The sequence below is a fragment of the Xiphias gladius genome, unplaced genomic scaffold (assembly GCF_016859285.1).
Source record: "Xiphias gladius isolate SHS-SW01 ecotype Sanya breed wild unplaced genomic scaffold, ASM1685928v1 HiC_scaffold_618, whole genome shotgun sequence".
In the NCBI taxonomy this organism is placed as follows: Eukaryota; Metazoa; Chordata; class Actinopteri; order Istiophoriformes; family Xiphiidae; genus Xiphias; species Xiphias gladius.
The window spans coordinates 15,995-27,016 of NW_024402319.1; the positions used below are offsets into that span (position 1 = coordinate 15,995).

Sequence of the window (11,022 nt, forward strand, 5' to 3'; positions counted from 1 at the left end):
CGGTCAAAACTTTATACGACACCTTTGACTTTACTGTTTTGCATTCTGGTAATATTATGCCACCACCTGTTTCTTCAGGTGTATTGGTATGTACCCCTTGGACCTTGTGAAATAATAAAAAGTTTTAAAAAATCCAAAAAGTACTGTACTTAAGTAAATGTACATTCCCCCACTGATTTTAAATCACTAATAATCCACAAAGATCCACACGTATTCTTCCTGTCACGTGATTCTTGTACTGGGCCTGTTGGAAACTAATTAAAAAGAGAGGAAAAATAAAGGACTGATACAAAGAGACCTTTCCTTTGCAATTGGCACGTACCAAGTGACTCATTCTTCACAGCCAAAACATCTATTTTACTATTCCGTACAAGGAAATTCCGATATAAAATATAACACTTGAGAGAAAAAAATAAATAAATAAAAGAAATATATCAAATCAGCAAAAAGAAAAGAGCCATAACACTCCCCCTTTTCTGATGACCCCTCTTCTCCCGAACATTTTGCACCGACCCGGCCCAATCCTCCTCCCGCTGCTGCCGACCGCAACACCTGCGGGTTAAATCCCCGGAGGAGAAGAGACGCTGGAGGTAAGACTGGTGATGCCACTCAAAACACACAGCTAAACTTCAGGACTGGAAACTAGTTTAATGGGTTTATTTTAATAATGGTGGCTGGTTAAAGGCGTTGGAAATATTCAACAATTGATTAGAACATTGTCAAATTAATTAACATTAGCAGTTAGCGCTAGCTTTGCTCGGGCAATGTGTCAGCATTTATCTAGCGTAACAGATGTTTATTTAAATGTATGTTATTTGGGATTTTAACAAACGTCCGAGCAAGCATTTGATGATAGTATGAGTGACTCTGATTCAGCGCATGACTACATGAAAGTCAAAATAGCATAACGTTAGCAAGCCTTACCAACAAGGCAGGCAACTGAATGTGGGTAATACGGTCAACAGCTCAGGAAAAGCAAGTGTGGTGATGTGGGGTGGGGAAGCTCGTAACTGGCTAATTACATAGCTGACTAGGCATGTTATTGCCAGCGTGAGATTGAATCTTGCATGAGTGAACGTGGTGAACTTGATGTTTATCTGGGTTGTCCGCTTTTTAAGCTAATTATCCTTTGGCCTACTAGCTGCTAAAAGTTGCTTTTTGCATTGCGAAGGAAGGTCACGTTGGCCTATTTGGTCACTGTAATCAATGTTGTCCTTATTTCTTAATCGGACACAACTTTTGTAGGCTGCTGTTAGTTATCATTCATGTGTCTGCATGTGTCTGTGGAGATTGTCACCTATGTAATCATACAGCTCGTTCATGATAGCACCTGTCATAATGTCTCTCTTTAGTGACGGTCACAGCGCGGTTGTGAGATAGTGAGAAAAGCAGCATATGAAAACTTGATGCTTCAATCAGATTGGGTTGAAAAATGCTGAATAAACTGACGTAACTTAGTCAGGGTTCAAATATTGCACTGGTGCGCTGGTATGGCTGACTGGTGCACCTAAATAATACAGGACTATCACTGAGGTTATTATTTCCACCTATTTTTTTCGCCTCTATTACAATTAAAAGTGTAAATTTAGTTGATTTGGTGAGTGAGTAGTCTCACGATCAGTGGCACTTAACCTTTTTTTTTTCAGTCAAGATGTCTATATAAAACACACTGTAAAGTGACTGAAGACATTATCGTCGGGCCTTTGCAGGAGATGGCGGCAACAAGGTCCCGGGGGGGCCGAGATAAAACCTAAGGATGAGGCTGCATGTTTTCCATCCCTGTGTAAAGACAAGGATGGTTTTGATATAACGTACATAAATTCATTCAAAGGCGAGTAACACAGAACTGTGTTTACGTATTGTCTAAACGTTGTCACTTTTCCTATCTAATCATCTGTTCTTTGTTAGGTCGAGGAGTGTTCAGCTGCCGACACTTCCAAAGGGAGAATTCCTTGTTGATTATAGAGGAGAAGTCCTAACTAAAACAAGAATATGAAAGAAGGCACAGAGTGTACCATGACAAGCTTCAAGTTTTTGTGTTGGAACTTTGTTTCAATGGAAAATAGTTACGGTATGTACCTTGCTGTACTTAATTTTGCAACGTTTTGGCTAAATTATAGGTCACCCAGAGATACACACTGCTTTTTCTTGCACCATGCTATTAAAAGTAGCAGTAATTTTGAACAGATTAGTAATCCATCCTGAAACTTGATTCTTTGACCTGCATTCGCTGCTTGTGTGTTTCAGTCTAAATTGTTACACCTTGTAATTAGCACTGTGTTCTTGCTATGTCAAGATTGATGCTGCCAAAGAAGACGGCTCTCTAGGGAGACCCGTTAACCATGAACATGTGAACCCGAAGAGCAAAGTTAAAACAATCACAGTGGATGGAAAGCCCCGTCTGTGCCTATTTGCACTAAAGGACATCGGTCCTGGGGAAGAGATCACATACAATTACAGAGATTCTGACTGGCCGTGGAGAAGCTAATTATCCTTTGGCCTACTAGCTGCTAAAAGTTGCTTTTTGCATTGCGAAGGAAGGTCACGTTGGCCTATTTGGTCACTGTAATCAATGTTGTCCTTATTTCTTAATCGGACACAACTTTTGTAGGCTGCTGTTAGTTATCATTCATGTGTCTGCATGTGTCTGTGGAGATTGTCACCTATGTAATCATACAGCTCGTTCATGATAGCACCTGTCATAATGTCTCTCTTTAGTGACGGTCACAGCGCGGTTGTGAGATAGTGAGAAAAGCAGCATATGAAAACTTGATGCTTCAATCAGATTGGGTTGAAAAATGCTGAATAAACTGACGTAACTTAGTCAGGGTTCAAATATTGCACTGGTGCGCTGGTATGGCTGACTGGTGCACCTAAATAATACAGGACTATCACTGAGGTTATTATTTCCACCTATTTTTTTCGCCTCTATTACAATTAAAAGTGTAAATTCTTAGTTGATTTGGTGAGTGAGTAGTCTCACGATCAGTGGCACTTAACCTTTTTTTTCAGTCAAGATGTCTATATAAAACACACTGTAAAGTGACTGAAGACATTATCGTCGGGCCTTTGCAGGAGATGGCGGCAACAAGGTCCCGGGGGGGCCGAGATAAAACCTAAGGATGAGGCTGCATGTTTTCCATCCCTGTGTAAAGACAAGGATGGTTTTGATATAACGTACATAAATTCATTCAAAGGCGAGTAACACAGAACTGTGTTTACGTATTGTCTAAACGTTGTCACTTTTCCTATCTAATCATCTGTTCTTTGTTAGGTCGAGGAGTGTTCAGCTGCCGACACTTCCAAAGGGGAGAATTCCTTGTTGATTATAGAGGAGAAGTCCTAACTAAAACAAGAATATGAAAGAAGGCACAGAGTGTACCATGACAAGCTTCAAGTTTTTGTGTTGGAACTTTGTTTCAATGGAAAATAGTTACGGTATGTACCTTGCTGTACTTAATTTTGCAACGTTTTGGCTAAATTATAGGTCACCCAGAGATACACACTGCTTTTTCTTGCACCATGCTATTAAAAGTAGCAGTAATTTTGAACAGATTAGTAATCCATCCTGAAACTTGATTCTTTGACCTGCATTCGCTGCTTGTGTGTTTCAGTCTAAATTGTTACACCTTGTAATTAGCACTGTGTTCTTGCTATCTCAAGATTGATGCTGCCAAAGAAGACGGCTCTCTAGGGAGACCCGTTAACCATGAACATGTGAACCCGAAGAGCAAAGTTAAAACAATCACAGTGGATGGAAAGCCCCGTCTGTGCCTATTTGCACTAAAGGACATCGGTCCTGGGGAAGAGATCACATACAATTACAGAGATTCTGACTGGCCGTGGAGAAGCAAAGTATTTACAGATGGAACTTAACTTTCACAAAGACTGAACACTTGGCTCTGAACATTGTGAACATTGTACCTAAATGGTTTTAACATACTTATACTCAAATGAATACACAGTTTAGTTTTAACAATTTGCCAATCGTGTGGCAACGTTAAAGTGTTATTACTTCATATTGAATCCCCTGTTGTACTGTTTACACAGGGGACTTCAGGGGAAAGCAAGAATAAGCATAGCATTAAAGTATTCAACATTAAATGCATGCTTCACATTTTACAGGGGACTCCCGACATAGAACAACAATCAAATGGTTCAGCCAGCTGTGTAGCAGATGATGAGGCAGAGAAGGTAAAAACTGTATAGATTGTTTCTCTCTGTTTTGTGAAAAAACCTCACAAAACCTGTACCTGAAAGGTACATGCACATTGAGGACTGTGTGCTGATAACTTATGGATTTTATTGGTCTGTGTGCTAGAATAAATTGTCACACTCTTTAATTTTTAATTCACAGTATCACCTGTATGACAAAGTTCTGTCCTTGTGCAACGCTTCCCTCGCAACCGGTCAAAGGCCAGTCAACCGTCAGCCGGTCCATCGTCAGGCTGGTCGGCCCCATAGCCAGCAGGGTTTTGAGCCCCTTATATGCAGAGTCTGTGGTTCCATGTCATGCACGCTCAGTGAGGAGGCAGAGTCCAAGCTCATGGCCGCTGATGTCCTCCCATGTCCTCAGCTTGTGCCTGAGAAGGTGGTCCTTGTTGGCTGTGGTGGCCTTACAACACAACCCAGATGTATCTATGAGCTGGACATTGAGATTTATGGGTCCAAATTCTGCTTGGAACACACATTCATGTTGCCCTCAGGATGAATTGTAACTACTATGGTGATCCCTTAATTTTCCACATTGTGTCATCGTCAGGTCAAAATTTGAAATAAACCAACATTCCCATCAGCCTCAGTTGTACTTTGATTTTAGTGTTAATTAACAAATGTTAGCCTAATGACATGCCAGACTAGGATGGTGGACATGGTAAATGGTATACCCGCGTAGCATCAGCATGTTAGCATTGTCATTTTGAGAATGTTAGCATGCTGACGTTTAGCCTCAAGTACTACTGTGTTTTCTTGGGCCCTGCATGTCATGTAGAATCATAGTGGAGACCTCTGAGAACTGGACTTGTTGGCCCATCCTTCAGTCAACCCTTCAATCCATCCCAGGAACCAGAAGCTTTGTTTGTGGTCTCTTTCTGCTCCACGCTCCCATGTCACTTTGCTTAGAAACTGGATTTGTCAAGACCTTGACAAATCAAGGCTGGACTTTCCCGTTTTACCACGTTAGGTTAACGTTAGCATGTGTTTTTTTTTTTTGTTTGTTTCATTCATGGATTCTGTCATAAAGAAAAATAAATAATTGCGACACGCAGACGCAAAGAACCATTCATGCTCTCATAATTAAACCTATGGGAAATTTAGAGTTGACTTAGTATTTAATAACGCCTTATTTATTTCATTTTAAAGATTTTGGGTCTCAGTACTAGACAATACAAGTAAAAGGGCAGCACTCAAAATTTCACCAAAGTGAATGTAGAAAAGTATTACAGTTCTGATGTAAGAATATGAAGGCAGCATTTTAATGTCGTAGCTGGACAAGGTGGTCCGGGTGGTGCTAAATGGCAATGAATTCCCTTGAATCTTGCTAAAGTCAATATACTCTTGTTTTGTATCTATAATTTCCGGTAATTTTATACGAACAAGAAGTACCGTAACTATTTCTACTGCTTTTATTGCTGCTGTTTTTTAAATTTATTGTAATTTTGTATGTTTTTTTTAACCCCGACGAAGGACTGCACACAAATACCAATATGCACGGACGTTTTGCAAAGTTTTGACACAATGTGGGGACTCTGAAGTTGAGTCCCCACAATGTGTTTGAGTAAACAGACATATGTCCCCACAAGGTCGGTAATACAAGAACACATACACACAGAATTGTTTATTTTCAAATTTTTTCAAATTCGACCAATCAAAGCAACGGGATTATGGAAGGGAATGATGTCATAATGTGCCTTTGAAATTTAGATCAAAGGAACATGATGTCACTAGTGTGTGAAACTGCTTCTACACTGGATGCCTATCTCATTTACACACACGCCTAGTAAATTGGTTACTTGGACGTAACAATGGAAAAACGCACAGACATGTCGGATGACCTACCTGAGAAGACTTCAATGGACAGCAGAAGTACACTTGGAAAAACATTGACCACTGAAGATATTAAAGAGGTTGTGAGGATGTTTCGAGAGGCTGATGCTGATGGATCTGGAGGGCTGGACATGGAGGAATTCTGTGTCGGGATGGGGCAGTTATTCGGCTCTGTGAATGTGGAGGACCTCAAAATCCTCCACATGAAGATTGACGCAAACTGTGATGGAACTGTGGACCTTCTAGAGTTACTAAACTTCCTGCTTACTCAAAGGACGGGATCAGAAGGTTTGGATAAGAAAAATCAGACCTTTCCCAGACCTATCAAAATCATACCCGTGGATCACTATGGATCCATCGTCGGTCTGCTATTCCGTCCCTCCGTGGATGACAGGGAACCTGATGGTGATTCCGAGTTTACAACAGGACAAACCAGGACTTACCAGAAAGGTCAATACCTCTCCATCAGCTCAGATGGTAGGTTCAACTTCTGGACCGACAGCTTTGACGCCTCATACACAATTTCGTTATACATCAAATCAAAGACGACACTTCCTTTCTCTCAAGAGAAGAAAATGCGTGTTAATGACATGGTGTACCTCAGAGAACTCAAACAGGTGGCTATCTCCAGTACTGACAGGGAATTGTTCTTCTACAATTGCAAGGAGTTACCTGAGCTGTTGGCAATCAGTCACTCTCTAATAGTGGAAGAAAGCATTGTGAATGCCATGAACTACCAGTCCAATGGCACTAAAGCAGTGTTTTCCTTTGGTGATACGGAAGGATATTTGTATGTGTTTATCTCCTACAAAATACAGGCAAATGGTCTCTTCTGTCCAAAGGCGTACGAGAGAATTTCTCTGCGGGAGTACCCCACTGTTTATGTTTCAGCCCTGTTAGAAAACCCCTCTGGAGACTTCCTGTGTGTTAAAGTCGCCATCTTCAATGATACGTGCAGTCAGATCCAATACTTTCCCACGTTGGACTCATTTGCCATCTGCGGCAGCTTCTGTAAGACGATGACCCTCGTTGCCCTCCATAAGTCATGCAAAACCAAAGTTTCAAAGAAAGTCTTCAAGAGCAGGGGAGTTTATGGTTTTTTCGCATGCGTTGAATACTCCCCGTCAGCTGAGCGTCTGGTGACGGGTGGTACAGACGGCTTACTGCGGCTGTGGTTACCCGACCAAACCGTGTCCTATGCACCCCCATTAACAGGACACGTCAAACCCATCACCCACATTTTGTTTAATGATAAGGACAAAATATTTGTCAGTTTATCCGAGGACAGGAATGTACGTGTGTGGTCCGAGAATGCCTGGCTGTGCATTCAAAGCTTCTACGTTCGCGGTATGGGACTGGCCCCGATCTCCAGAGTCTTTTATAACACACATAACAATGAGTTAGTCCTGGCTAACTCAAATATAGGAAAATGCCTTGGAAGGGGAACAGATGTTTTCAAAAACATGTTAACATCCCATGACAAGCCCCTGTGCTCTGCACTATATCACAGCCTTTTCAAACAGGTCATCTCTGTTTGCCAGGATGGTGTGGTGACAGTGTGGGATATCCTAACAGGAGTGGCCATCATGCAGTTTAAAGTCACTCAGGATCAGCATGTGGGGCTCACTGCCATGTCATTTGACAAAACAGGGCGCAGACTAATCACAGTTTCTCAGGATAGGAAAGTGAGACTGTGGAACTTTAATGATGGAACAGAGCTTGGCGTTCATCCTGTGACCGTGCCAAAGGAGGTGACAGGTATCGTCTGCATAAACAATAGGTTGTTTGTGTCAGGAAGGAACTCCAAGATCATTTTTGACCTGGACATGGAGCGATATGACAGCAGATTTTTGGAGCACGATTATTTGGACGACATTTCCTCCATGGATGTGCACGAAAACACACTGATTACCGCCTCCAGCAATGGAAATATCGTCATCTGGGACGCCGACACGCTCGAGGCTCTCTACTGGCTTAATGTCACTAAGAGCCCCAAAACACACATAGCGGGCAAAAGTGCTCCAGGCCGGACTGGGAGTCTGGCTGTGGAGGAGAAGCCAAAACCTGTCAGAGACACTGGGAGAATTCCGCTACATAAAAAATCTCCAGCTCTGACAGAGAAAAAGACTGGTGTGACTATCAGTCCTCTCATTATATGTCTGAGGACCAGGGCAGTCAGGGTCGACACAGCCACGCTGCTGACTTCTGCAGAAGGCTACATCTATGCCTGGTCTGTTATTAGCAAGGGAGGGCTGTTAGGAAAGTTCCGGGCTGTGAATGTTGAAGGAGCAGTCGTTGCCACCATGTCAACCGATGTCGCATTTAACAGATACTACTCACGGGGGACAGTACCGGAAGGATTTATCTGTGGGACATTCAGAGATTTGGATTTAGAAAATGGGCAGACAAAGGGCCATTTGAGGATATAAATGGCTGGCGTGTGTCACTGTGTCCACCTCCACTGTTGGGCTCCTGGCAGTCCCATCTTACACGGGTGGTGAGTGTTATATGTGATACCGCTTGTAAAAACGTAATTACAGCAGGTTTGGACTGCAATGTCCGGCTATGGACAAACGCAGGCCGCTGCCTAGGCCTCTTTGGAAGAGATCGATGGGATGCCACACAACTCTGCGCTGAGGAGAATGCTGACCAGGAACAGGCAGGAAAACCACGCACAGCAGAGACAACAAACATTAAGATGCCATTGCCAGACTCTCACCATCTCACCAGAGTCTCATCATCACCGTCCATATCACCACTACCTGACTTTCAAGACCTCTACAACAGAATTGACGAGGCAACCAGAACGCCTCCGATTAAGCCGACGGCAAGTGATGATCAATTACATGCAAGATTTGATGCTAAACAGCTCTGCCCTGGGTCTCCGCCATCATCACCACCAATACCTGACCCTAAAATCTTCGAGGAGAAATTAAATGAGTTAACACGTCAATTGGCTGAACTTCATGCCTTTGCTAAAAAGGATATAGGGTTTCCTGAAATTCCCAAAAGCATAGACGGATTACAGAAGGAAAGTCTTTCGAAGACAAAGTTCAGCTCGCACATAGCCAGACTAAGTTCAAGCCACACTCACCCCAGACCCCGCTCATCAGAGGTGGCACTGACCTTAAGCAAAGCTCTCTTCCGACAGCACCTCCATATTTGAGATGGACTAGGTCCAAATATGGACGACCTGTGCTCAAGATTCAGTCCAGAGACGTATTAGACTGCGGCGTACTCACACCATGTCGGCCAAAGACCCTGCCAAGCAAACGGGGGTCTCAGCAAACATCAGAGCATGTACGCTTACCACCCATCTCTGATAAGGTTCAGCTCACGCATCATCAGACTCAACTCAAGCCTCATCCGCCTCAGACCCTGCTCACCAAAGGCTGCACTAATGCAAACACCCTGCCAAGCAAACGGGGGTCTCAGCAAACATCAGAGCATGTACGCTTACCACGCATCTCTGATAAGGTTCAGCTCACGCATCATCAGACTCAACTCAAGCCTCATCCGCCTCAGACCCTGCTCACCAAAGGCTGCACTAATGCAAATACCCTGCTAAGCAAACGGGGGTCTCAGCAAACATCAGAGCATGTACGCTTACCACGCATCTCTGATAAGGTTCAGCTCACGCATCATCAGACTCAACTCAAGCCTCATCCGCCTCAGACCTTGCTCACCAAAGGCTGCACTAATGCAAATACCCTGCCAAGCAAACGGGGGTCTCAGCAAACATCAGAGCATGTACGCTTACCACGCATCTCTGATAAGGTTCAGCTCACGCATCATCAGACTCAACTCAAGCCTCATCCGCCTCAGACCCTGCTCACCAAAGGCTGCACTAATGCAAATACCCTGCCAAGCAAACGGGGGTCTCAGCAAACATCAGAGCATGTACGCTTACCACGCATCTCTGATAAGGTTCAGCTCACGCATCATCAGACTCAACTCAAGCCTCATCCGCCTCAGGCCCTGCTCACCAAAGGCTGCACTAAGGCTACAAGGAGTTCAGCACAGATGCAGCGATCGTCTAGTACAGTCAAGCAGGAGTCTGAAAGCACAAGACAGCATGTACGCTTACCACCCATCTCTGATAAGTTTCAGTTGACTCATAGCCAGACTTAACCCTCCGGGTTCTCTGGTTTCTCCAACAGCGTAAAGAAATGCAATTCCAAATTAATGAAAACAAATACATCGAAATTTAAAAACAAAATAAATAAAATTCAATAAAAATACCCAAAATAAACAAACAATATTTCCTGCAAGTATTTGATTGATTTAACAGTTTCATTAACAGGAGTGACTCATTTGGCTATTGGCCGATGTTTTTGCCCCACTGTACTGTTTGATGCCTTAATCAGGCTGTATATACATGTTTGCGCGCACACACACGCACACAAGCACAAAATAACAAAATAAGTTTCATACACTGTATTAAGTCTCCTGCCTTTCCCAATCTAATGTATGCAGCACAGCTGTGCTTCAGTGAGACGGAATGACTTAATCATAATTATACTTAAGTGTGGGTGTTTACATTGAAAAATACATACCTGTATCAACATATACTGTAATAAGAAATGTGGACTTAATGTACAGTGGCTTCAGAAAGCATTCACACCCCTTCACACTTTGTGTTGAATATTTAGCTGTACGTGGATAAAATTGCCATTTTAGCCCCTCATTAGATCCACTCAAATCTAATAAACCTGTCATTTACAAAAGTATTCATACCCTTAATTCAGTACTTTGTTCAGGCCCTTTTGGCCGCGATTACAGCCTTGAGTCTTCTTGGTTATGACGCCACAAGTTTTGCACACCTGGATTTGGGGATTTTCTGCCGTTCTTCTCTGCAGATCCTCTCAAGCTCTGTCAGGTCGGACGAGGACCCTCGGTGGACAGCCTTTTACATGTTTCTCCAGAGATGTTTGCCTGGGTTCTGAGGTCCTGAGCGCTTTGGACCAGGTATTCATT

The 11,022-nt window shown here is 43.1% G+C and overlaps 1 protein-coding gene and 1 long non-coding RNA gene across 2 annotated transcripts; both read left to right on the forward strand.

The window, feature by feature from the left end:
* The first annotated feature begins 314 nt into the window (after positions 1-314).
* On the forward strand, positions 315-4,797 carry LOC120787769. The gene is made up of 4 exons (XR_005707085.1): positions 315-590; positions 3,275-3,438; positions 4,126-4,194; positions 4,358-4,797. It is a non-coding gene; the product is annotated as an uncharacterized LOC120787769 (long non-coding RNA).
* Positions 4,798-5,745: 948 nt separating this feature from the next.
* On the forward strand, positions 5,746-9,211 carry LOC120787770 (WD repeat-containing protein on Y chromosome-like). The gene is given in 2 exon segments (XM_040123355.1): positions 5,746-8,369; positions 8,372-9,211. Coding segments are annotated over 2 exon segments (3,186 nt in total). The 5' UTR covers positions 5,746-6,023.
* Positions 9,212-11,022: the final 1,811 nt, after the last annotated feature.